The 27,662-nt window shown below is 44.6% G+C and overlaps 3 protein-coding genes across 7 annotated transcripts; 1 reads left to right on the top strand and 2 right to left on the bottom strand.

Annotated features, from left to right (window-relative positions):
- Positions 1-94: 94 nt before the first annotated feature.
- Positions 95-7,445, bottom strand: Ndufs3 (NADH:ubiquinone oxidoreductase core subunit S3). Its single transcript, XM_048428425.2, has 7 exons — positions 7,311-7,445; positions 7,145-7,210; positions 5,620-5,717; positions 5,017-5,166; positions 3,295-3,420; positions 3,079-3,198; positions 95-334 (listed from the first exon to the last, which is right to left on the bottom strand). The coding sequence occupies exons 1-7, from the start codon at positions 7,372-7,374 to the stop codon at positions 167-169; spliced, it is 792 nt and encodes a 263-aa protein (XP_048284382.1). The 5' UTR covers positions 7,375-7,445; the 3' UTR covers positions 95-166.
- Kbtbd4 (kelch repeat and BTB domain containing 4) lies at positions 7,402-14,439 on the top strand. Of its 5 annotated transcripts, none has more exons than XM_048428422.3 (4): positions 7,402-7,537; positions 8,434-9,035; positions 11,532-11,638; positions 12,869-14,439. In XM_048428422.3, exons 2-4 carry the CDS (start codon positions 8,447-8,449, stop codon positions 13,727-13,729), a joined length of 1,557 nt encoding a protein of 518 aa, XP_048284379.1. In that variant the 5' UTR covers positions 7,402-7,537; positions 8,434-8,446; the 3' UTR covers positions 13,730-14,439. The 5 variants fall into 5 exon arrangements, with proteins under 5 accessions (XP_048284379.1, XP_048284380.1, XP_048284378.1 ...); XM_048428423.3 differs by having other exon boundaries at positions 7,496-7,634; XM_048428421.3 differs by having other exon boundaries at positions 7,497-7,645.
- A 213-nt stretch (positions 14,440-14,652) lies between these two features.
- On the bottom strand, positions 14,653-21,649 carry Ptpmt1 (protein tyrosine phosphatase mitochondrial 1). The gene is made up of 4 exons (XM_085696547.2): positions 21,279-21,649; positions 21,106-21,186; positions 17,927-18,118; positions 14,653-15,143 (listed from the first exon to the last, which is right to left on the bottom strand). Exons 1-4 carry the CDS (start codon positions 21,450-21,452, stop codon positions 15,006-15,008), a joined length of 585 nt encoding a protein of 194 aa, XP_085552673.1. The 5' UTR covers positions 21,453-21,649; the 3' UTR covers positions 14,653-15,005.
- Positions 21,650-27,662: the final 6,013 nt, after the last annotated feature.

Raw genomic sequence — 27,662 nt, 5'->3', positions numbered from 1 at the left:
AAGCAGATCTGAGTTCAAAGCCGGCCTGGGCTACAGAGGGAGTTCCAGTACACAGTACACAGAGAAACCCTTTCTCAAAAAGCCAGTCAATGAATGTCCTTAGGAGTTTATTTACAGACAACCATAGATAAGGCATTCTTCTTCTGGGATCCACATGCTTTTCAAGCTACTTGGCTTCAGGCTTCTTGTCTCCAGCTTCAAGCTTGAGACTCTCGGGGGGCTGACGATAGGCAGGGAAAGCCTCCCAGGGACTGTTCAGGTCAAACTTGCGGAATTCTTGTGCTAACTCCACTGGTTCAGCTACTACCCGCTTCACTTCATCGTCATAACGTAGCTGTAGGAGCAACAGTTAGAACTAATGACCGAGGAGCCATTTTGTAAGTCCGTGGATGACTCTAGTCCCCTTCTCTCTCCCCTTGACTTCTGTTCAGTACTCGTTATAGCTGTCAGTCACATCCATGCATTTTACCCATGTGGTCACAGAGCAGTAAATGAATGTGTGGGATTTCAAAATGGCCTTACTTTTTACATGCTGCCAGCACTGTTGATTGCCTTGCCACTTTATTTCACATCTTAAGCTCTGAACTATCTGCTAGCACAGATCTCCCAAGCACACACCTTAAAAGGTAATAGTGATGGGCGGTGGTAGCGCACGCCTTTGATCCCAGTACTTGGGAAGCAGAGGCAGGCGGATATCAGTGAGTTCAAGGAACTAACAGAGCTAGTTCCAGGACAGGCCCCAAAGCTACAGAGAAACCCTGTCTCAAAAAAACAAAACAAAACAAAAAAATTCATGTGTGCTAATAAATAACCTGCCTGAAATTATGATCCCTCCTCAGTGGCCATCCTTTCTTTTCATGTGTGTACAATATATATACATGTTCACTTGAATATGTGCATATTTGGAGATCAGATGTCAACATCAAGTATCTTTCTTGGTCATTTTCCACATTATTTATTTAATGTGTATGCTTCATGTTTGTATAATGTGTATTACATGTGCTGATTTTTGTGGCTAGAGTACAGGCTGGCAGCACATGAACTTCCCGGAATTCTCCTGTCTCCACTGCCCATCTCGCTACAAGAAACACTTGGGATTACATATGAGTTACTATGCCCTACTTTACTTGGGTTCTGAGGATTAAAACTGAGGTCTTCTTTTAAATTCATGACCCACTGAGCCATCTCCTTGGCCTTATACTTACTTTTTATTTTAATTTTTTTTTTAAAGAAAGGGCCTCTCACTAAGCATAGAGCTCAATGACTAGACTAGGCTGGCTAATAAACTCCAGGTTACACATACATGCTGTTGTTATTTTTGGTTTTTGAGGTCAGGGTTTCTCTATGTAGCATTGGCTGTACTGGAACTCATTCTATAAACCAGGTTGGTATTCATCTCAGAGATTTGCTTGCTTCTGCCTATTAGTGCTGGAATTAAAGGCTAGTCTGAAACTCGAGAGATCTGCCTGCCTTAGTCTCCTGATCCTGGGATTAAAGGCATGTACCACCATACCTGGTTTACATCCTTTTACATGGATGTTAGGGATCCAAATTCAGGTCCTCATGCTTGTGCAGAAGGCACTTTACTGACTACTGAGCTATTTTCCAGTTCCCCGCCCATTTAATAGGCTCTTACCATGCCCAAGGTGGCCTTAATACAATCCTCCTGTCTTAGCTTCCCTAGTATTGAAATTATAAGAATATACTAGTATACCAGACCCTCAGTAGCTTTTTTTTTTTTTTTTTTTTTGAGACAGGGTTTCTTTTTGTTGCCATGGCTGTCCCAACTCCCTCTTGTAGACCAGGCTGTCTGTGAACTTACAAGTGCTGGAATGAAAAACATGGACCACCACCCGACTGTGGTGTGCTTGAGGGCTGAAAATTTCACGTCTTCACTGCCAAATCCCTTTAGTGACAATTCTTTACGGATAGAGGTTAATGACAGAATCTATCTTTAAGGTTGCCTTGATCAATAAAACTTTGTTTGCAGCTGTCCCCCAAACCCCCAAGAAAACCACCAAATAAATAAATAAACCTTTGTTGTTTTCCTTTAAAAAAAATGCAAGCCAGGGGGTGGTGCCACAGTCTTTAATTTGGCTATTCTTCCAAAAGACCCAGGTTTGATTCCTAGCACTGGCATGGTGGATTATAACCACCTGTAACTCCAGTTTCAGGGGATCTGGCATATCCTCTTCTGGCTTCCACAGGCACCAGGCACACATATACATACACAGACAAAACACTCATACTCATAAATATGTTTTTCTTTCCTTTTTTTTTTTTTTAAAGACAAGGGGTTCTCTGTATAGCCTTGACTGTCCTGGAACTTACTCTGGAGACCAGGGTGTCCTAGAACTCACAGAGATCCCCCTGCCTCTGCCTCCCAAGTGCTGGAATTAAAGGTGTGCGCCACCACTGCCCGGCATAAAAATAAATTTTAAAAAATAAAATACCACCAGGCAGTGGTAGCGTTTGTCTTTAATCCCAGTGCTGTAATTTTAAGGTCAGCCTGATCTCCAGGACAGCCAAGGTGGTTACACAGAGAAACGCTGTCTCAAAAAGAAAGGAAAAAATCATTACGATAACAGCTAGCTTTAACTAGCACTTACAATATATACGGCTTTGTATGTCACTTAATGCCACCACCTATTTAAAATCATATTTTTCCATTATGTAGATGAGAAAACTGTCTCAGCCAAGCGGTGGTGGCGCACACCTTTAATATCAGCACTCGGGAGGCAGAAGCAGGCAGATCTCCATGAGTTCGAGACCAGCTCTGGTCTACAAGAGCTAGTTCCAGGACAGGCTCCAAAGCTACAAAGAAACCCTGTCTTGAAAGAAACAAAACAAAACAAAACAAAACAAAAAAAAAAAACACCAAACAACAAAAAAACCAACAACAACAAAAAAAAACATAAAAGAAAAGAAAACTGTCTCAAGGCAAAATCAAATAACTTGCCTCACATTAAAAAAATAAAACAAAATTTGGGTTGCAGTACAGGCTCTTACACCATCATAAGCTACAGATCGTATTCCCATCGTGCTCCATGGCTGCTATCCCAGTTTTAAGGTTTCTACCTCAACATAGCCAGAGAGGGGAAAGTCCTTCCGGAAAGGATGTCCCTCGAAGCCATAGTCTGTCAGGATTCTTCTTAGATCAGGATGGTTAACAAAGAAAACTCCAAACATGTCCCAGACCTAGAAAAGAACAGCTCTCCGGCATCACACCCTATAATTACAAACAATTGTTGTGCTTCTGGCCAGCGGCAGGGCCCACTACAACCAATAACTCACCTCCCTCTCATACCAGTTGGCTGCCTTGTGCACAGAGACTATGGACTCAATGGGTGTCAGCTCATCTGCATAGGTCTTCACACGGATCCGAGAGTTGAAGCGCAGAGACAGCAGGTTGTAGACAACCTAGGGAGAGAAAAAACTAGAGGAACAAGGTAGCTATAGGATGAGGTCTGGGTGAGAGCATCAGTCTTTATTGTTTAGTTTTGTTTTTTCAAAATAGGTTTCTCTGTGTAGCCCTAGCTGTCCTGGAACTCACTTTGTAATCTAGTCTGGCCTAGAACTCAGAGAGATCCACCTGCCTCCGCCTCCCAAGTGCTAGGATTAAAGGTATGCCTCTCCTATTTTAATATTGTATGATCTTATAACTTTACCAGCTAACAGAAAAAGGCCAGCCACAAAAGATCCTCGTTTTTTTAAAAGATTTTATTTATTATGTATACAGTATTCTGCCTGCATGTACACCTGAAGGCCAGAAGAAGGCACTAGATCTCATAGATGATTGTGAGCCACCATGTGGTTGCTGGGACTTGAACTCAGGACCTTTGGAAGAGCAGTCAGTGCTCTTAACCTCTGAGCCATATCTCCAGCCCAAAAGATCCTCTTTTGAACCATATAACCAAATCCCCAGCTGTGGATATAGTTCAATGGTAGAGTGCTTGACTAGCAAGTATAGCCTGTATGTTCAATGCCTCCCACACACATATGTATAACATTTATATGTATATTTTTTTGAGACAGCATCTGGCTGTCCTGGAACTTGTTCTATGACCAGGCTGGCTTCAAACTCACAGGGATCTGCATGCCTCTGTCTCCCAAGTGCTATGTGAATGTGCCACCTTATTCAGCATAAACTTAATATTTTAAAAATATTTATTCATAAAAAAAAATTTATTCATTTATTATGCATACAATATCTGCCTACATGTGTGCCTGCAGGCCAGAGAGGGCACCAGACCTCATTACAGATGATTGTGAGCCACCATATGGTTGCTGGGAATTGAACTCAAGACCTTTGGAAGAGCAGGCAATGCTCTTAACCACTGAGCCATCTCTCCAGCCCCCATAAACTTAATTTTTTAAAAAAATTAAGCAGAGTTGGGCGCTAGTGGTGCACTCAGAAGGCAGAGGAAGACGGATCTCTGTGAGTTCAAGGCCAACCTGGTTTCAGCCTAGAGGATTACAGGACTGGTTTCATAGCTACAAAAAAAAAAAAAAAGGAAGGAAGGAAGGAAGTTTTTAAATCAAGCAGAGCCAGGCATTGTGACTATTTAGTAAGTTAGTAAGCAGATATACAAAGATCATCTAAGCTGAAAAGTTCCCAGGCCAACATAGTTAGACCCTGTCTCAAATCAACAGAAAAAAAGTTAAAAGAAGGAAGGAAGCCAACAAAAATTCTGCTATGATCTGTGTGACTCAGCTTGACACTGAAACTACAGAGGCTCTGGTGACCAAAGAAGCTGTCACTCAGGAAATCATCTATGTCTTTTCTTACCTTTAGCTCTCAAACCTCTCCTGTTTTTCAGTCAGCATCTCATCTCATATTCCCTAGTTTTCCTTGAACTCCCTGTGCAGCTGTAGATAGCCTTGAACTGGTGACCCTCCACCCTCACTTCCCCAAGTGCTAGGAAACGAGGTCTACCAGTACACGTAGTTTTATGCAATGCTGGGGAACAAACTGAGCTCTATCTATCCTGGCCCCAAACCTCCCATTTAGCTGACCTCAAAACGGTTCTGCCGAGTTGGGACATCTACTGCTGTCATGTCAGCCAAAGATTTGAACTGTGCATTGGTGTGGTCCTTGAGGAAAGTCAGCACTGGGATGACTCCATCAGGGTGGATGCAGACTTCTAACTCATCAAAGCAGGTCACCTGTAGACACGGAAAGGCGGTGTAGAGAACAGAAACAGTTACTGAGGAAGTCGCTAGCTTCCGCAGGAGTCACTTGTTTTAAGGCAGTGGTTTTCAACTTTTTGTTTTGTTTTGTTTTGGGGGGATTTCTTTTGAGATATGATTTTGTTGTGTATCCTTGGCTGTCCTGGAAGATTTTCAACCTTCTTAATGCTGAGAGACCCTTTAATACAGCTCCTCATGTTGTGGTGACCCCCAACCATAAATTTATTTTCATTGCTACTTCATCACTGTAATATCTGCTACTGTTATGAATCATAATATAAATATCTGTGTTTTCTGAGGGTCTTGGGCAGGACCTCCGGGGGGGGGGGGGGGGTGTCACAACCCACAGGTTGAGAACCACTAGTTTGAGGTGAAGAAATAAACAATGGGGTGGATTCTTGACCCAGACCCAAGAACAGTGAGTATTACCTGAACTTGTTGGACATACTTAGGTAGGATTTCAGCCACATACTCTCCAAATGCTGAGAGCTGCTTATGGGTCACATCAGTCCGTGGTCTGACAGTGGCTGGAGAGAAAAGAGTATAAAAGAAAAAGGTAGCAACCAGTCCTGCCTCAAGTCTCTTCAACTTAAAAAAAAAAAGTATTTACTTTTGTTTTGGTGTTTTGCCTGCATATATATCTATGCACATGAGTGCCTGTTGCTCAAAGAGGACAGAAGAATGTCAGAACCCCTGAGACTAGAGTTATAAATGGTTGTGAACTGACATGTTGGTGCTGGGAATTAAATTTGGGTCCTCTGGATGAGCAGCCAGTGCTCTTAAATGCTGCTGGGCCATGCCCTCCCAGAAGACTCTTAAAGGCACAGGTGCAAAGTACCTTCCAGGAATTAGGAAGTGATCAAAATTTAGGGGAGCCTGGTGGTGGCAGCACCTGCCTTTAATCCCAGCACTCAGGAGGCAGAGGCAGGAGGATCTCTGTGAGTTTGAGGCTGGCCTGGTCCACAAGAGCTAGTTCCAGGACAAGTTCCAAAGATACAGAGAAACCCTGTCTCAAAAAAAATAAAAAATAAAAAATAAAAACCACAGGGGGAACAACTTCTCTTTCACAGTACACAGAGACTCCTGTTATGTTATGTTATGTAGTTGGGGGTCTTTCTACACTATTTCACAGCTGTTTCTCATATTTCTTGTACTTGACAAAAAGTAACAGTATCAGCCCTTCTATCAGACTCAGAACTCTTTAAGGATGGGATTCAGACTTCTGTTTCTCTTTCTCTCATTGGCACCTGCTTATACCAAGTTCTTAATCAAAGAATTTCAGGACTGAAGAACCCAGAAAGATTTTCACATTGCCCACACACTGCTCCAAGTTCCTTTGTGTATCTACAAGAAAATCGATGTCCAGAAATGAAAGAAAGCCAATTTCCCAATGTGATTCTGTTGACTGAACATAAAAATCACATGATCACTTGAGCACACACACATCACAGGCAAAGAATTAACGATTAAGACTTGTTTTGTCGTTCACTAGATCTGTGACTGAAAAATTTTAATTATCTGGACTGATCTATAGTATGGACAGTAAAATACTATGCACCTCACGAGGCCGTTATGAATCCAAAGGAAATGATTCACTATAAAGCTCAAAGCCTTAAGGTGCCCAGTACGTACTAGATTGATGTGAGCTACTATTATTTATGGACTTCGGGTCGGGTCTCAAAAATCTTGTTACCTACCCTCAAAGAGCTGACAATTTAATCGGAGAAAAAGAGTCAATAAAACGGGCAAAGGACAATCAAGATAAGAAGGAAACAAATATCTAGGGCACAGGAAGTGCTCAATTCTAACAGCAAGGTGGAGACCATAGCAATCTCCAAGGACAAGCAGAGATTTCCCAGGAGGAAAAGCATTCCAGAGCAAGGACAAACATTTGACAAAACAATGAAAACCCCTGCTAACGTTGGTGAGACAAGCGCTGTCCGCACATACTCACGGCGCGTATCAGACGCCGCGCTCTCCCTCCTCACCCTCTGCAACAGCACTGAGGGTCGTCCAGTCCCTGCACAGAGACATAAAAGGCACAAAGGCGCGAGTGAGGCCCGAGAGGTCTCCGTTTTAGGATCGCCTCTGCCGCTGTCTCAGCTGTCCCCCTTGCTCACCCCTGGCTACGGAAGCGACCCCTCCGAGCCCACGCCACCAGACCCTGGCCGCGGCAGACGCCATATTCCTACGAGGCCGACAAAATAAGACGAAGAACACACAGGCCACGGAGCACCAAGGGCACGGACCGGAAGTGTTAATGTGCACTGAATATTCTTCCGGGCAGACGCGGGGCGGGAAGCAGAGGTTCCGGATCTGGGCACTGGCATGAAAGGAGGTAACGCAGGTAAGAAAGACCCGCAGGTGGGGAAACCGTGAGGTGTACGTGGCTCTAGCTCGATACAGCGGAGGCCGAAGAGAAGAAGCAGCAAAGAATCGGACGGGTGAGAGAAAGGTAAAGGGTGGGCATTCTGGGTTCTAAGTTCCACGCCGCTGCCCCGCTCCCGAGCTTTTGATAAGGGAGGGGGAGGAGAAGACGACGGTTTCCTTGGAGACCGTTTCCTAGGCGACTCAAGGTGGCGCGGTCGATTGCACAGGGTTATGGACTTACTTGTGCCCCCGGCCGGGGACGGCTGGGCTTTCTGGAGCTTATTTAGGAACTCACTGGAGCGAGTGGGTAAGTAGGGAACGGCAGCTCAGAAAAGAGTAAAGATGGAAGTGATGGACGTCCACGCCCAGGCCTCATATCGTAGGGTCTGCAGTCTTATGTCCACGCAAGGAGAGTCTAACCACCAGAACTCAGGATGTATTGCTTTATTTATTTTTTTCTTCTTCTTGTTGTTCTTCTTCTGCTGCTGCTTAATCATGCTTCCTCTGAGTCTCACTAGTTATATATCCAAACTATTTGGTTAGTAAATCTTTTAAAATAGGCTTCCTCCTCTTCTCTTTCACCAATTGACCAAAGTCCCAAATCTTTTGTTACATCATTATCAGGAGTATCTGATTTTCCATCAAGGAAAAACAGTAGAGATAGAACTTTAATCGATTTCATTGGGGGAGCGGCCCCACTGCAGGAAAATTTGGGTGAAGGAATGACATAGATCATGTTGGCGGTACCAGGAATAAGGCCAGTCTAGACCCACCTTGCTCCTGTTTCTCCTTCTCCTGTCTTGAGTTGAACAATTGAGTTCATGGACAATGTCTGTGGATTACTCAGATACTTAGGGCAGTATTGCTTTGCAGATAGTTGACTGCTATGGAGTCGCCAGAGGAGCCTGGAGCGTCCATGGATGAAAACTACTTTGTGAACTATACTTTCAAAGACCGATCTCACTCAGGCCGAGTGGCTCAGGGAATTATGAAACTGTGTTTAGAGGAGGAACTCTTTGCTGATGTCACCATTTCAGTGGAAGGCCGAGAGTTTCAGCTCCACCGGCTGGTCCTGTCAGCTCAGAGCTGCTTCTTCCGATCCATGTTCACGTCTAACCTGAAGGAGGCTCACAACCGAGTGATTGTGCTACAAGATGTCAGTGAGTCTGTTTTCCAGCTCCTGGTTGATTATATATACCATGGGACTGTGAAACTTCGAGCTGATGAGCTGCAGGAAATTTATGAGGTGTCAGACATGTATCAGCTGACATCTCTCTTTGAGGAATGTTCTCGGTTTTTGGCACGCACAGTACAAGTGGGAAACTGCCTTCAGGTGATGTGGCTTGCAGACAGGCACAGTGATCCTGAGCTCTACACTGCTGCCAAGCACTGTGCCAAGACCCACCTGGCCCAGCTGCAGAGCACAGAGGAGTTTCTCCACTTGCCTCAGCATTTGCTCACTGATATCATCTCAGGTAAGTTCATGGAGAGGCTTATCATACCCAGCTATGCAAGAGTGATTTTCAGTGGGTAGTCTGGTTCAGAACTCTCAAGTTTATGTGACTAACTGTTGATAGTTTACATTATTTCTGGTAGAGATTCAGATTGAGGTCAAGGTTCAGTTTTGAGAATAAGTGTAGCTGCTGTCATTTCCCACAACAGGAAGTAAGAGGTGCCTGATGTTTTCACCTGCCTTGTACCTGAAGACCAACAGGACTGTTTACCAAGTAGGAAACATTGGGTTCCACGCCTGCCAGTGAGGTGGAGCTATACTCTGGATGCATGCCCCATAGCCTGGTGGTGACTTCTGTGGCATATGGGAGCATACTATGCCATCTACATTCTTTTACAAAGCAAGGCAGGGCTAGTGGTGTAACCCGTTCACAGAGCATTATCTGGTGAGCTTGAGTCCTTAGGTTTGATCACAGCACTGCAGAATGTTAGTGGTGGGGCAATTTCAAGTTAATTTCATATATATGTAATTGGATACATCCATAAAAATACATATAATGGTGGTCTAATAAAGTGGCTCAAGTGTTTTTTTGAATTTTTGAGACACGGTCCATTTGCATAGCCATAGCTGTCCTTTAACTCGCCTTGTAGACTAGGCTGGCCTTGAACTCACAGAGATCTCTCTGCCTCCACTTCCCAAGTGCTAAGATTTGTTGTGAGACTTCATTCAGCCAATAGTCTTTTAGATACCAGTCCATTAGTGCGTGGTCTGAGGTACTATAAGCACAGACAAGAAGCGTGCTCAGTCCTTTTTCCTTTCATTGGTTGGTGGTCGAGGTTGGGTATGGTGCAACTCCCTTGGGGGGCATGGGAACACCAGGTTCCTCGGGTTCTTTGTCTATTCTGCTCACTCCCACTCCAGGGCTCAACAAAACAAATGCGGTGGGTGGGGGGATGCCTATTGTGCCAGTAGGGAATGTGAGTCCACTAGGTGGATTAACTGGTCCCCCACACACACATACACACCCTTGTCACTGTTCAGCGGGCAGGGGGCATGAGAGCAGTGGGTAGCAGCCGAGTCACCTGTGGTTCCCCAATCACCCCTGGGCGACTGACTGCTGGAGGTGGGCAAAGGCTGACTGGACCGCCAGTATGGCTTGGAGTTCACGGCTTTACTGTAGAGGCCATGATCCGGGATTTACTTTCACCATCTACAGAATCCAGTCACCCCTCAGAGCTATGATAGGCCCCAACCAGGTTATTAATCCCCCTGCACCCGCATTCAAGCCAAGCACCCCACGCCCGACCACTGCACAGCCCCCGGAGACCCTGCTCAGCTCATCCACCCTTGCAGTGACCCTGGACCCCCAGGCTAACTCATTCTAGACAGAAGACCCACTCCTGACACTCCTCGACCACTCATACCTAGTCCTGAAAACCACTAAACCTGATCTGACTGTCACTTGCTGGCTTTGCTGTGATACTGCTCCCCTCCCCCCTTTTATGAAGGGATTGCCCTCTTTGGGACCTATGTTGGGGAATATTATTTTCAGGTGTGTGATTTTTGTTGCGCTGCATTTGTTTAACTCTGTGAAGCTGTGTTACTGTGCCTGTCTAAAACACCTGATGGTCCTAATGAAGAGCTGAACAGCCAATAGCAAAGCAGAAGCAAGGATAGGCAGGGCTGGCAGGCAGAGAGTATAAATACAAGAACTTAGGAGAAGGAGGAGCAAGAGAACGAGGAGAGGAAGACATCAGGGACCAGCCAACCAGCTATACAGCAAGCCATGGAGAAAGAAGTAAAGAAAGTATACAGAAATAGATAAAAGCCCAGAGGCAAAAGGTAGTTGGGATAATTTAGGTTAAGAAATGCTGGCAAGAAACAAGCCAAGCTAAGGCCAGGCAATTCATAACTAAGAATAAGCCTCTGTGTATGATTTAAGTGGGAGCTGCATGGAGGGCCTCCCAAAGGGCTTAACATCATACAATGAGGATTAGAGGCATGCATGACTACTACTGGCTGTGGTTCCTCTTGAGAACCCATTAAGAATGTTATTGGTGAGGCTGGATGGATGGCTCAGCAGTTAAGAGTACTTGTTGCCCTTGTACTTATTACTCTTTTAGAGGACCAGGGTTCAATTTTCAGAATCCACATGGTGGCTTACAACTATCAGTAACTCCAGTTCCAGGGCATCTGATGCCATCTTCTGATGGTCATGAACACCAAACCTGCATGTGGTGCACAAACATGTGCAGGCAAAGCATTCATACATGGAAAAAAAACCCATGAAAACATGAGCTTGGACATATGGCTCAGTAGTTAAGAGCACTGGCTGCTCTTCTGAAGAACCCAAGTTCAATTCCCAGCACCCACGTGGCAGCTCACAATTGTCTGTAACTCCAGTTCTAGGGCTTCTGATACCTTAACACATACATACAGACAAAACACCAATGCATATAAAATAAAATGAAACCCAGTAATATTGTCGTTGACCATGCTTTTCCTTTGGCTTTCACAGATGGGGTTCCGTGCTCCCAGAACCCAACCGAGGCAATAGAAGCCTGGATCAATTTCAATAAAGAAGAAAGAGAGGCTTTTGCAGAGTCACTCAGGAGTAGCTTGAAGGTGAGGTGTATTTCCTAAGGATTGGGGGTGCCATAATTTCTTAATTATTTCATAATTTCAGCCCTTAGTGGCCTTTTTTGTCTTTTTTCTTTTTGGCAGGGGAGAATGTGTATCTCTTGGTGTATGTGTGGGGGTCAGAGGACAATTTAAAGAAGTCAGTTCTCTCCTTCCATTCCATAGGCCACAAGGATCAAACTCAGATCCTCATGTTTGTACAGCAAGTGCCCTTACCCACCTAAGCCATCTTCCAAGCCGCTGATCCAGCCTCTTTTGATAGTTACTGATTAGTCACCGGCTTGAAGTAAGCAAGTCGGATGTGTTTGCTGACCCCAGAAGATAACAGTCTATGAGCTTTGAAACTCACAGAGCCTTTACTGTCTTCTCTAATGCTATCTTCTTTTTGTTTTTAGAGACAGGGTGTTAACATCCCTATCTGTTCTGGAACTCGTTTTGTAGACCAGACTGACCTCGAACTTCTGCTTCCCGAGTGCTAGGATTAACCACCACTGTGTGGTTTGATTCTATCTTCAAGATCTGTTTTCTTCATTGAGTCAGCAGTTCTAGCTAGATGCACTGGCTCAACACGTGGGAGGTGGACATGAGGGCAGGAGGATCAGCCTCAGCTACATAGTTAGTAGCCTCGATAAGACCCTGTGTCAGTTTGCACAGCAGTGGCACAAACCCTTAATCCCAGCACTTGCGAGGCAGAGTCATGCAGATCTCTTGAGTAAGGCCAGCGTGGTCTACAGAGCTAGTTCCAGGACAGCCAGGACTAAGGAAAGAAACTCTGTCTTGGGAGAAAAAGGAAAAAAGAATAGCATTAATAATATATATAAAAAAAAGCAGGGATATAGTTCAGTTTCTAGGATGCTTGCCTTATATCATAAAGTCCTGGGTTTAATTCCCAACACTGAAAAACAAAAGAGCAGTAAGAGTAGATGTGGTCCATACCTGTGATCCCCTTGAAGGCTGAAGCAGGAGGATCTAAGAATGAGCACTTTGTGCTACATACCAAGATCTTATTTGAATAAATAAATAAACTGAATCGTAGGGATAACCAAAACAGATTCTCTGCCCCTGCATAAAATGCTTAGAAGAAAGTAATTAGAAAAAAGTCGGGATGATGACGACTAACTGGAGAGGAGGTCAGAGCAAGATGTGAGTGTGAGGCTATACCTGTCTTAGCAGTCTTCACATTAGGTGATGTCAGGATTTCAATTTTGCCAACAGGAAATTGGGGAGAATGTGCACATTTACCTTATCGGGAAAGAGTCATCTCGCACCCATTCGTTGGCCGTGTCCTTGCACTGTGCAGAAGATGACTCCATCAGTGTAAGTGGCCAAAACAGCTTATGCCACCAAATCACTGCAGCCTGCAAGCATGGTGGAGACTTGTATGTAGTGGGAGGGTCTATCCCACGACGCATGTGGAAATGCAACAATGCCACCATTGACTGGGAGTGGTGCGCTCCTTTGCCCCGGGACCGCCTCCAGCATACTCTGGTATCTGTGCCTGGGAAAGATGCCATATATTCACTGGGTGGCAAGACACTTCAGGATACCCTCTCCAATGCAGTCATCTACTATCGGGTAGGTGATAATGTGTGGACAGAAACAACTCAATTAGAGGTGGCTGTATCTGGGGCTGCTGGTGCCAACCTCAATGGAATCATCTACTTACTAGGGGGCGAAGAGAATGATCTAGACTTCTTTACCAAACCTTCCCGACTTATCCAGTGCTTTGACACAGAGACTGACAAGTGCCACGTGAAGCCCTATGTATTGCCCTTTGCAGGCCGCATGCATGCAGCTGTACATAAAGATCTGGTGTTCATTGTAGCTGAGGGGGACTCTCTGGTGTGCTATAATCCCCTTCTAGACAGTTTCACTCGGCTCTGTCTTCCCGAGGCCTGGAGCTCTGCCCCATCCCTCTGGAAGATTGCTAGCTGTAATGGAAGCATCTACGTCTTCAGGGATCGATATAAGAAGGGAGATGCCAACACCTATAAGCTAGACCCTGCTACTTCAGCTGTAACTGTCACAAGAGGCATTAAGGTGCTGCTTACCAATTTGCAGTTTGTGTTGGCCTGAGATAGTAATGGGAGCAACAGCTGAGTCCTTTGCCCTCCCCTCTTCTGTGCATCCCCAGTCAAATCTGAAATTCCCCCAGTTCAGAGTAATGTGTTAGTTTGGTATAGATGAGGAAGGCAGAGCCTCAGCCCATCCCCAGGCTCATGTGGGGCTCTGTTTAGCTAAGGCTTTTCGCACTACAGCTGTTCAGGTGGTTGCTTCAACTCTGCCATGATCCCCTCTGATCCCGTGCCTCACTTCAGACTGCTTAGAGTCAGCCTTTTTTCAGACTTCGGCATAACCTCCCCTTATCAGATCAGTGTTAATAGAAGCGCCTTGGTTCCTATGCAGGAAGAAAGAGGCCCATTCCTGTTTGTCTACAGCCATCAAAGTGACTAGCTGTCACTTTTCCACAAAGAATTAAGTATTGAGAGTTTTCTTTCAGGATTTGGAGGGGATAATGGATTAAGCTAAAAATGTACTTCACCAGCAAGAAGCAACTCTAGAATTCAGGACGCTCCTTCTAATGTTTTCTCATCTGTCAGGAAGGAAACTTTGGTTTGATTTTTGGCTTATAGAAACAGATAAGCCAGAAAGTAGAAACAGTTATTTCTGATTAATAGCAGAAACTGTTTTCCAAACTCAAATATAAGCTATCTCTGGTCTTTTAAAAGCTCCAAGCTAAATCAAGAGTTAGGAACTGTTCATACAAATAAAAGTTTTTGAAGTGATATGTGTGTCTGTGTTGACTCCTGAAGGGAACTAATGCTACATTCAGACATTCCTGAGTCAGTGGTCTTGCCTGCACCCCATACATCTGTTTAGAGGGGAGGCCCACAGGGTCAGGGAAATTAGGATTATTTTTACTCTTAGAAGTGCTAGGACATGCTGGGCAAGCATTTTGCCCATTTTCAATTATACAATTGAAATTGGGATCCTGACAGTAACAAAGAACAGATCTGAGTATTTATTCTTGCCTTTTCTAGCATTAAACGTCTTTGTTATGGTGTCATTACACAAAATATCAGATGCACAATAGATTTCTGTTAAAATTACCATTTCCTTGACCCTGTTGAAGAAAATAAGATTTAGCCAGACAATCTTGTTCTCTGTAGCCATCCAACAGTGTTATTTCAGGGAGGGAAGGCAGAGGAGGCACATTATCTGTTACTCAGCATATTTGGGATGTTGTCCTAGCTTAAGCCCCCTTGTCCTTTAAACTTTTCACTTGGGAAGAGCCAAGTTTTTCGTCATCCACAGCCTTCATATTCTTGATATGCCAGTATGAGCGATGCCATCAGTTATTCTTCGCTGCCCTTGCAGCGATCTCCTTCTGAAACTCTTTGAGGATTTGCAGCTGGTTAGGTCTGATGGAGATGTGTGACCGGATTTTGGAGATAGCTTCTATAGCTTCCTCTGGGCTCCAGTTGTGCACCTGAAGTACAAGGTGAGAAAATGAGAAAGGAAGGGGCAGGTATAACGGTGTTGGCCTATGAGCAGGTGCTGAAGGACTCTCAGAATTAATTTTTAAGAAGACTTGGGCTAGCAAGGTAGCTCACGGGGTAAAAATACTTGCTGCCAGGCCTGACAACCATAACCAGAGTTTGGTTCCAGGAATTCACACAGTAAAATGAGAAATAACTTCTGCAAGTTGTCCTCTGGCCTCCATGTGGCTGCTATGGAATAGGCATGACCACACAGATTTGCATATATAAATAAAATTAATATGTAATTTTTTTTCAGCTAGGCAGTGGTAGCACACACCTTTAATCTCACCTCTTGAGAGGTAGAGGCAGGCGGATCTCTCTGAGTTCGAGGCCAGCCTGGAACAAAGTGAGTTCCAGGACAGCTACGACTGTTACGCTGAGAAACCCTGTCTCAGAAAAAAAATAATTAAAATTTTTTTCAAGTAAATGAAGACTCCATATTAGATGGCTTTGAAAAGTATGCTCCAGCTAGGCTGAGAAGTTCAGGCCTTTAAGCCCAGTTACCCAGGAGGTTAAGGCAGGAGGACCACAACTTCAAAGTTTGTCTAAGTTAGAGTTCTACGCTACCCCAGATGACTTAGTGAAACCATGTTTTAGTAAAAGAGAACCAGGAATATAGCTTAATGATAGAGCATTTGGTTAACATGCTTAAATCTCTTGGGTTTAATGTCCAGGACTTAAAAAAAGAAAAGAAAAAAGTTCCTTTGCTGGGTATGGAGTGCTGGAGGATCCCATGAGCACAGGAGAGCCAGAGTTTGAGGCCAGAGATGAGGACATGCTCCATGAGAGCACATCTATCTACTTCAGTCAGCCAATCCTACAACCCTGTTCTTTTCTACCTTGTCAAATAGTGAAAACAAGGTGAATCCATGAAGCTGAGACCCCAGATTTCTTAGGTCTACTGTGTCCTTTTTGAGCTGCAATTTTAATAAGAATGTCTAGAAGTAGGCTGGGGATGAAGCTCGGTGGTGCAGTGGTCACCAGCCCTGAATGGAACACTGGACTCAAGCCCCAGGACCACATACACTGAGTGCCTTGAAACACACGTGAGGGAGGGGAGACAGGATGGAAGTCCAAGGACATCCTCACTGTCATAACTGACTGAGGTCAGCCTGGACTACGTGAGACTGACACAGACACGCAAAAATGAATTTTTAAAACCACATGGCAGATGTTTTTCTGAAATTCACCATAACTAAAAAAATGAGTACTTCTTCAATTTAGGAGGGTTACCTTTGTGTTGTAAGGTTACACACTGATTTAGAACTCAACAGCCTGCTGGGTCAGTTCTCATCTGGACCCAAATAATCTCCTGAGATCACTGGTCGTTCTTTGAGACAGTCTCATTATATTCCTGGTTAACCTGAAACCCATACTGCAGAGAGCGGTGTGGCCTTAGACTCGCAGAGATCCTCTACCACCCAGCTTCCAGCAGAACCTTTATATGGTTATAATGAAAGGTATAGTATAATCATAATGTGGACATATAGTCCACATTAACAGGGTTATGCTAATGATTGGATTTCTTTAAACTACTCACTTGACTGGAAGTACTATGAAAGAACCAGACTAAACGCAAATGGGTCAAGCTGGAAAGGGAAAGATGGCAGGGAATGATAAAGGACTATAAAACATTTGATTCTAAATATTTTTTAAAGCATCCTGATTGCCAATCAATAATTTTTTTTCCAGTATCAGGGAATAAAATCAGGGCCTCACACATGCTGGGCAGCCATTCTACCACTGAGCAAAGTTGTGTACACACTAAGTAAATATTAAACAATAAAAACTAATGTTCAGGGCTCTACCCTGAAATACCAGAGCTAGAAGCACTAGTGTCTGTAACACAAGGTTTTCAGACCTGCTGTTTATAATAGCCCTGTAGCTGAGGATGTCACTCAAGTTCATCCTTCTACCTCATCTCCCAATGCTAGGATTATAGGTGTGGGTCAGTCACCACACTCAGTTTTATGCAGTGTTAGGGATCAAACCCATGGCCTCCTGCACACTAGGCTCTACCAATTGAGCTAGCCCCTGCTATGCTATTTAAAGCAAGTGTTGAGCTAGCCCCTGCCAATTTAAAGCAAATATTTGGATCAGGTAGGGTGCGTGCCTGTAATCCTGGCACTCAGGAGGCTGAGGCAGGAGGATTGTTGCAAGTTTCATTTGCATGGGCACCAGTCTAATATCCATAGTGAATTCACAGTCAGTCAGGGCTCATAACATTATCTCACATGATCTCAAACAAACAAAAAGTAACTTTCCAGTCTTCTGCTGTGTTGATAACTTTTGTTTGTTTGCTTGTTTTATTTTTTTCAAGACGGGGTTTCTCTATAGCTTTGGGGCCTGTCCTGGAACTCGCTTTGTAGACCAGGCTGGCCTTGAACTCACCGAGATCCGAGTGCTGGGATTAAAGGTAAAGGCGTGCGCCACTTCCCATTTTTTGGGGGGGGAGGGGGGGCCTGCTGTAGGCAAGCACTTTGACATACCTTCTCATTTCTCAGTTTCCTGTCACATTTAAACAAAGGAAACAGCATCAGAGAGGAGAATCCACGTTTATCTATCCTAATTAGTAAGGGCAGAGCCAGAAGCAAGCAGAAAGCTTGGATGTTCGGCATGATGGCACACTACCTTCCATCAGCCTGGAAACAGGTAACAGTTCTTTGCAGTAAGACCTGCCAGTAAAGCATGCTACTGAACCACGCAAGGGTGCAAGGGACCCTTCTCCTACCTGAATAAGGTATGCTGCCACCATTGTGGCGCTTCTGGATCGCCCAGCCTTACAATGCACGTAGACACACTGTCCCAGTGACTGGTACTTGAGAACGAACTGGACTCCTCTGTGGAGATTGGCCAGCGTGGGGACCCCAGTCATGTCAACTGTGCTGAGCCGTAGCTGTTCAACTCCTGCTTGCTTCCATTCCTAAAAGCAGCTCCACCAGCACAGGAAGGGAAATCAAAGAGGTGTGAGGTGAAAGGTTTGGAGAGGGTCCCCGAGCAACAAAACAGCAAGCAAGTTCCAGGGTTTACTACAATGTGACTCTTTCCTATAACAGAAATGCCTTGAAAAGAGCCTACTTTTGGCTGGCAGTAGTGGCACACACCTTTAGTCTCAGCAATCAGGAGGAAGAGGCAGGTGATCTCTGAATTTGAGGCCAGCTTAGACTACAGAGTGAGTTGCTGAACAGTCAGAGCTATGCAGAAGTTATGGGGCAGAGGATATAGTTCAGTGGTGAACTGCCTGGCAAATGAAACCCTGAGATTCCCAATACCACTTAAAATAATATTATTAAGCTATGTTTTAGCCTTATTGGGACCTATACAGTGACCCCATTGTAGGCAAGGATAATGTATTTTGCCATAAGTGCATAAATCTTTTTATCATTTTTTAAGGAGTACATAGTTAAAAAAAAAAAAAGGGTCATCTTATAATTAAAACCACATTTTAGACAGGAATGGTGACTTATGCCTAATGTCCCACCGCTAGGATGACTAGAGCAGGAGGGTCAAGGCTCACTCTCCCTCCATCCCATAAAACAAACAAAAGACACCTACCTGCCTTTGTGTAATATTATTAAGTAACTAGAGAAATGAAATAAAGCCTTTGCCACATTAGACAACTGTATTTTTGGTTTAACACTTAAAATACACTCTAGCTACTTACTAAGTTCTTTGTTTTGGTGGTTGGATCTCAATTCTCGCTAAGTAGTCAAAGATGCCTGTGAGCTGGTGCTCCTGCCTCCACCTGCCAATCGCTAACACGACAGGTGTGCACCTCCATGCCTAGTTTCTTGCTACTTTTAGTAAGCCCCTGCAACTTGAGTGCATGAAGGCCAGTTAATCCCACCAATCAAATTAACAAAACCTGAAAGTACATTTTTGCTTGTACATCAATCGAACCAGAACCACTTTCAGAGCTGTTAAATCCTCAGACTCCTGATCTCAGAGTCCTGAGTCACAATATATGGGGCTGGAGATGGGAAATTGTTATTTAGCAGGGCTGCCAGAAGACCCTTAGACATATTAAAATGCCACCGCTGCCTTGGACAGTTCTAGCTGTAGGCTGGTGGGAGCTAGCTCCATCTTACAAGCGACAGTGCCTCACACTGACTGAGACCAAGCATTGTCTGTGTAACTTCGGTGACGCCTTGCTTTATACAACTGTCACATTAGTGAAGATTCCTATAGCTAATGACCCCTTGAGATCTTGTGACAGTACTTGGGGAAATTCAAGGAACAGTGACATGCTCTTTCGTGTGTTCCCCCCGCCTTTTTTTTTTTTTTTTCCAGAAAAGAAAAGTTAGTCTCGAACTCATATGTGGCCCAGGTGATCCTCTTGCTTCTTCCTCCTGTGATGGGATTACAGGATCACCCCCGGGGCACCACTATACCTGGTCTGTATTCCAAACTGGGCAGGCATTTACCAGCTGAAATCTATCCCCAGCCCACCCTGCAGTTTTCCAAAGATAACTTATCGACATAGTATATATAATAAAGAGTGCTCTTTAAAAAAAAAAAAAGTTTTTTTGCTTTGTTTTTTTTTTTTTTTGAGACAGGGTTTCTCTGTAGCTTTGGAGCCTGTCCTGGCACTAGCTCTAGTAGCCCAGGTTGGCCTCGAGCTCACAGAGATCCGCCTGCCTCTGCCTCCTGAGTGCTGGGATAAAGGCATGTGCCACCACTGCCCGGCTTAAAGGTTTTTTTGTTTGTTTTGGTTTTGTTTTTGGACACAGGGTTTCTCTGCATAGCCCTGGCTGTCCTGTAATTCACTCCATAGAACAGACTGGCCTCGAACTCATGTATTCATCTGCCACTGCCCCCCAAGTGCTGGGATTAAATGTATACCACTGTGCCTGGGGGTGTGCTTTCCTTATTTGTGTAATTTTTTTAGGCATAGGCTCATGTAGCCCACGTTGAACTCGAGTTCTTGATCCTCCCACCCGTATACAGAGTGCTAATATCACAGGTATGAATCACATCGCTTCTTCTTTTTGTTTTTTTTTTCTGTTTTTTAGAGACAGGGTTTCTCTGTGTTGCCCTGGATGCCCTGGAACTCACTCTGTAGACCAGTCTGGCTTTGAACTCAGAGATCCCCTTGCCTCTGTCTCCAGAGTGTTGGGATTAAGGGTGTGCACCACCACCACCCACCAGCTAAATCAGACCCTCTCTTAAGGAGGTTCTTTTCTTAGAGTAGGCCTACATCTTCAAAGCTAACACATTGCCTAATTCATACTTGGTGCTTAAGTAAATGTTGAATGAGAATGAATGAAAGGCACATAAAACACAATTTTAGTTACTGAGGTTAGTGACCAAAATTACAAATACAAGGCTGGGTGTATTAGCACATGCCTGTAATCTCAGTACTTGGGAAGTGGAGGCAGGATAATTAGAGTTCATCATAGATTTAAGACCCTGTCTCAAAACAAACAACAAAATAAAACTAACATATACACGTACAATTTTATGCATAAAGAATTGCACCCCTGGTTCTGATTTTGAAGCGCTTCCTTGTGATCTGTGTGGCGAGGAAGTAACTAGCCTGTAACTTCCAGCGATCTGTCCTCTTGTCTATGAGAGCTGGAATTCCAGCAGTGAGCCGCCCCCACCGAGTTAGCTTGCTCCACTCTCTTTTTCAGACAGTGCCCAGGGCCCTTTTGAACTCCAGGGCTCAAAAGATACTGCCTCAGTCACCTGAGTCGCCAGAGCTACAGGCTCGACTTCGTTCTGGCCTATCAACTTTGGCTGCTTTCCACCAGCAGCCATTAACTTGATTCGCATACTCAATGCTTGAAAGGGCAACGAGGTCCCTGACACCGTCTGAGACACAGTTACCCGCAGCGTCCCTCCTCGTCTAACGTCTCCAGCTTTCACAGGCCCGAATACTGGGCCAGGCTGGCGGGGCCCCATCCTCACCTTCGAGGTGTTGCACAGGAATCTAGTCTCGTACTCCTCGTTCATGGTGATCACCCCGCGCACGTCCTCGTCCTCTACCAGCTGCCGAAGCAAAGAGGGGGCTCAGCAAGGGCCCCGGGGCGCCCACCGAGGCCCGGGGCCCGCTCCCTGCCCGGCCCGGCGGCCTCCCTCACCCGGCGCGTCATGCTCCGCAGCGGCAGCGCGCCCAGCAGCACCGTGCGGTCGATGCGGTGGTACCAGTCGCGGTGGGCCGGGCCGCTCACCCTCCCGCGGAACACCGTGTAGAGCAGCGTCGGGTAGAAGAGCACCCGGGCCAGGCCGGCCTCCAACCACGCGGACGCCGCCATCCCGCCCCACCGCGCCAGGCGCAGCGGCGAGGCGCCCGCCCCCGGGCTCGCGGTCAGCCACCGCGAGAAGGCCGCGGAAGACGAGAACTGCCGGCTGCCCGGCTCCTCCCGACCCTCGGAAGCTGGGTCCCCGAGGTCCCGGCCAGGCCACCGGGCTCCCGGGACAGGCTCCGTGGCTCCGGAGGAGAGGCGCCGCGGGGGGTGGGGTGGGGACTGGACCGGCAACGCGAGGGGTAAAACTGTGACTCTGCCTAGGTAGGAGGGCCCTCTCTGCCATCCCTGACCTGAGGGGGGCGAGAGGGTGCGACCCCGGGTGCACCCATCACCGAGGAGGATGGGCAGAGAGGCTCCAAGCCACAGGGGGCCCTGGAGGAACCCGCTCTGAGGTGAGCAACAGTTGATAGGGAACCTGCGTGATAACCTACGGTCTAGTCTTGTCCTTTCTTCTTTCTTTTTTGAGACCATGTCATACTATGTAGCCCTAAATGCCTTGTACTGGCTATATAGATCATACTGGCCCAAAAAACCGCAACAAAAAGATACTCCTTCCTCTGCTATCCCAGTGCTGGGATTAATGGCATTGCCACCACTCTGACTCTTCCTTCATCTAATGTATTTATTTTTATTTTATGTGCATTGATGTTTTGCCATAGATGTCAGGTCCCCTGGAACTGGAATCACAGACAGTTGTGAGCTGGGAATTGAACCCCGGCTCTTAACTGCTGAGCCATCTCTCCAACCCCGACTCTCCTTCTTTTTAACATTAATTTCCACTCCCTAATCCCCCACCCAATCGGACCAAACCAGATTATACGAAGTATGAAAAATATATATTAAATATTAAGAAAAATAAATTTCTTCATATCCCTATTGCCTTTATTTTTTCTGAATTCAATGTTTTTCAATAGAAGAAAAAATTAAAGCCTATCATAGTGGCACATGCTTTTAATGTTATGCCCAAATCCGCAAAGTCCCCGCAAAAGCCAACAAGGAGACTGAGTCCCGTATGTAAAAACAAAGAGCCTTTATTTTAATCAAGTTTGCAAACTCAGTTTCTCCGCATGTCCAACGTATTGGAATAACCGGAGAGAGCTCAATTAGATTTGGGTTTTTATATTAGTAAAGGTGGGGGTGAGGGGTTTCTGAGGTTCAGGGCCTCTGATTGGCTGATATTTGTCTAGGGGTGTCCTGGTAAATGTGTGCTGGCAGGTGATCCTACCTACTGTGGTTGGAATGTTAGGCATTTCCTTTGAATGCTCTGTTCTTGGGTGGTGTTAATTAATCACAGTTTGTGGTTCTTTCTGCAGCCAGGTATTGCCTCAGGGTAAACTACTGAGACTCGGGCCTCTTATTAATTTTATCAAATGGTTGGAAGTAAAGAACTTCCAGAGGTTCTGAGTTCAATTCCCAGCAACCACATGAGGGCTCACAACTATCTGTAATGACATTCTTCTGACATTCAGGTAGAATACTAGATAGATAGATAGATAGATAGATAGATAGATAGATAGATAGATAAAATTTAAAAAAAAAAAAGGAACTTCCTTCCTTTGGGTGACCTGCCCAAACTTAGTTTATCATGGCTGGCCCTCACATTTAATCCCAGCACTTGGGAGGCAGAGACAGGTGGACCTCTCTGTGAGTTTGAGGCCAGCCTGGTCTAACTAATGAGTTCCAGGCCAGCCAGAATGGCATTGTGAAACCCTGTCTTGTAAACACACACACAGACATGCTCACACAAAACAAAATAATATATAATTCTAATATAAGTATAAACCAGGCACACATATGCCTGTAGTTCCAGATATTTAGGAAGCTGAGGCAAGAGGATCCCTTGAGTCCAAAAATTAAAGACAAGCAGCCTTGGAGCCAGAGAGGTGGCTCAGGGATTAAGAGCATGCTGTTCTTCCAGAGGACCTGGACTTGACTCCCAGCACCCATATGTTACTCTAGTTCCAGGGGACCCAAGCTCCTCCTCTGGACTACAAGGACACTAGGCTCACGTTACCCATACATATAAAATGAAAATATAAATAAATATGTAAATAAATATCACCAGTCTGGATGGCATAGTGAGACTTTCTCCCTCAAAAAGAGGGAGAAATTTTTTTTAATTATTTTATTTTATTTTTATGTGCATTGGTGTTTTTGCCTGCATGTATGTCCATGTAAAGGTGTCAGAACTCCTGGAGCTGCAATTACAGACGCTTGTGAGCTGCCATGTGGGTCCTGGGAATTGAACTCAGATCCTCTGGAAGAGCAACCCACGCTCTCAACAAGTGAGCCATCTCTCCAGCCCCATTTTGCATTCTTGGATGTTGCCTTTATTTAACTCTGTGAATCTATGTTCCTTTGCCTGTCTAAAACACCTGATTGATCTAATAAACAGCTGAACAACCAGTAGCTAGGCAGGAAAAAGAATAGATGGGGCTGGCAGGCCAAGAGAATAAATAGGAGAAATCTAGGTTAGAAAGCAAAAGAGAGAGGAAGGAGCAAGAAAAAAAAGAGAAGGCAAGGATGACGTCAGGGACCAGCCACCCAGCCAACCACGAGTAAAGAGTAAAAAAAGATTTATAAAGAAAGGTAGGAGAGGCAGTGGTGGCACACGCCTTTAATCCCAGCACTCAGGAGGCAGAGACAGGCGGATCTTTGTGAGTACAGCCTTGTCTACAGAGTGAGTTCCAGGACAGGCTCCAAAGCAACAGAGAAAACCCATATTTAAAAAAAAAAAAAAAAGTAAATGTAAAGCTCAATAAAAATAAACAAAATACAGATTCAACGCAATGCTCAGCAAAATCCCAGCAAAATTCTTCAAAGACCTCGAAAGAACTGTACTCAACTTCATTTGGAAAAGCAAAAAACCCAGGAGAGCCAAAACAATTCTATGCAATAAAAGAACTTCTGGAGGCATCACAATCCCTGACTTCAAACTCTACTACAGAGCTACAGTACTGAAAACAGCCTGGTATTGGCATAAGAACAGACAGGAGGACCAATGGAACCGAAGAGAAGACCCGGATATCAAACCACACATCTTCGAACACCTGATCTTTGATAAAGAAGCAAAAAATATCATGGAAAAAAGAAAACATATTCAACAAGTGGTGCTGGCATAACTGGATATCAACATGTAGAAGAATGAAAATAGACCCATATCTATTACCATGCACAAAACTCAAATCCAAATGGATCAAAGACCTCAGCATGGGGCTGGAGAGATGGCTCAGAGGTTAAGAGCATTGTCTGCTCTTCCAAAGGTTCTGCGTTCAATTCCCAGCAACCACATGGTGGCTCACAACCATCTCTAATGGGGTCAGGAACCCTCTTCTAGCCTGCAGACATACAAACAGACAGAATATTGTATACATAGTAAATAAATAAATATTAAAAAAAAAGACCTCAACATAAAGCCAGCCACACTGAACCTCATAGTAGAGAAAGTGGGAAGTACACTTGAACGCATTGGCACAGGAGACCACTTCCTAAATGGAACCCCAGAAGCACAGACACTGAGAGAAATAATAAATAAATGGGACCTCCTGAAACTGAAAAGCTTCTGTAAAGCAAAGGACACAGTCAACAAGACAAAACTACAGCCTACAGAATGGGAAAAGATCTTCACTAACCCCAAATCAGAGGTTTGATCTCCAAAATATGCAAAGAACTCAAGAAATTGGACACCAAAAGAACACATAATCCAATTTTAAAAAAATGGAGTACAGACCTAAACAGAGAACTTTCAATAGAGAAATCTAAAATGGCTGAAAGACACTTAGGGAAATGTTCAACATCCTTAGTCGTCAGAGAAATGCAAATTAAAACAACTCTGAGATTACATCTTACACCTGTAAGAATGGCCAAGATAAAAAACACTGTTGACAACTTATGCTGGAGAGGTTGTGGGGAAAAGGGAACACTTATGCATTGCTGGTGGGAATGCAAGCTGGTATAACCCCTTTGGATGTCAGTGTGGCGATTTCTCAGAAAATTAGGAAACAACCTTCGTCAAGACCCACTAATATCACTTTTGGGTGCTCAATCATGCCACAAGGACATGTGCTCAACTATGTTCATAGCAGCTTTGTTTGTCATAGTTGAATTTTGCAGGAAAATGGATGGAGCTAGAAAACATTATTTTGAGTGAGGTAACCCACACACAGAAAGATAATTACCACATGTACTCACTCATAGGTGGTTTTTAAACATAACGCAAAGAAAGCCAGCCTACAAACCACAATTCCAGAGAATTTAGACAATAATGAGGACACTAAGAGAGACTTATATAGTTCTAATCTGCATGGGAAGTAGAAAGTAGAAAAACACAAGATCTCCTGAGTAAATTGGGAGCATGAGGACCTTGAAGGAGGGTTGAAGCTGGGAGGAGAGAGACAGGGAGGGGAGCAGAGGGGAAAAAAAGAAAAAAAACCAACATCTTGAAATTTGCAGAAAAAAGGATGGAGCTAGAAAACATTATTTGAGTGAGGTACCCAGACACAGAAAGACAATTATCACATGTACTCACTCATAGGAGCAGAGAAAAATGTAGAGTTCAATAAATATCAATTAAAAAATGTATAAAAAATAAAAAAATCAATAAAATTAAAAAAAATAAAGGTAAACAACAGCAACAAAACCAAGAGGCAAAACATAGGAGAAGAGAAACGTGGTAATTGAAGGTAAAAACTGACAAGAGGGCCTGGAGAAATGGCTCAGGTGGTTAAGAGCACTGACTGCTCTTCCCGAGGTCCTGAGTTCAATTCCCAGCACCCACTTGGTTTCTTGCAACCGTCTGTAGTAAGGTCTGGCACCTTCTTCTGGCCTGCTGGTGCACATGCAGACAAAACACTGTATACACAGTAAATTAATCTAAGTCTCCATGTATTTCTTTGGGAGGTTGGTGGCAGGTCCCCAAAAGAGCAAAGATAGGACTGAAGAGTTTAGCTTTCTGTAACTCCTGTTCCAGGAGATCTCGTTCCCTGTAGGCCCATATTTCTTTATGATATAGCAGCCAGGCTCTGAAGCCATTGGACTCATCCGAAGTGATCACATAGCCCTGCAGAGGGCTCTGCCTGACAAAGGTCAGGATGTTGGCTGCTCCCTTTCTTTGTAATTTAGAGGATGCCTTATAGAGATGCTAATTCAAGTCTATGTGACAGCTAGCATACTCAGCAGACAGGTAGACAAAAGGCCATTCACCTGGTTGCCTACATGACAGAATGCTGGTGTATTTTCCTGCTCAATTTAGATGATGATTTAAAAGCTGGCTGGAGAATAAACGGGAGATCTTCAGGGGAGATCTTCAGGAGGAAGAAGCCTGAGATGCCCTTTTCTGTAATAATGGTGTAAGTTGTGTCTGGTTATTCCTTGCTCCTCCGTACCAGTCCAGTTAGGGAAAATAGATATTTGTGTTGGAGCCACATAGGCTCCAAGAGTTCTCACACACAGACATACTGACAGGTAAAACACCAATTTATATAAAGTAAAAATAAATAAATTTTAAAAAAGAGCAAAGAATATAAAAGCAAGAAAAACAGAAAAACCAACTGTGTGTGTATATGTGTATTCAAGCACGCACCTGGATGTAATGCCCAAGGAAGCATTAGAATCCACAGGACTAGAGTTACAGTCAGATGTTTCCCTCCCTGTGAGTGCTGGAAACCAAACTAGGGTCCCCTTCAAGAGTATCCTCTGCTCTTAACTGCTGAACCATTTCTCCATTCCCAAGAGGATAATTCTTTTGTGTTTGAGTTGTGATTTTTTTTTTATTTTTTCAAGACTGGGCTTTTTTGTGTAGCCTTGCGCATCCTGGAACTCGCTCTGTAGACCAATCTGACCTCGAGCTCACAAAGATCTGCCTGCCTCTGCCTCCTAAATGCTGGAATTAAAGACATGCACCAACGCGGCCCTGTAAGCATTTTCATAATAAGCTGAAACATGGAATAAACTTAACAGTGAAACTCATATAGCAACCATCTAAAGTGTATAAATGACATTTTAGTGTCTATATTGGGGGGATTGATGGGGTCTCACAGTAAATCTGACCATCCAGGAACTCCCTGTATAGACCAGGCTGGCCTCACACTCACAGAGATCTATCTGCTTCTGCCTTTCCAGTGCTGTCACTAAAAGTGTATGCCACCATGCCCAGCTAGCAGCATATTGTTCTTTTAAATTTTATTTATTTATTTTATGTATGTGGGTATTTTGTCT

The sequence above is a fragment of the Myodes glareolus genome, chromosome 10, assembly GCF_982192425.1.
Source record: "Myodes glareolus chromosome 10, mMyoGla1.1, whole genome shotgun sequence".
In the NCBI taxonomy this organism is placed as follows: domain Eukaryota; kingdom Metazoa; phylum Chordata; class Mammalia; order Rodentia; family Cricetidae; genus Myodes; species Myodes glareolus.
The sequence above is the reverse complement of the archived record's forward strand: the minus strand, read 5'-3'. Positions and strand labels throughout refer to the sequence as shown.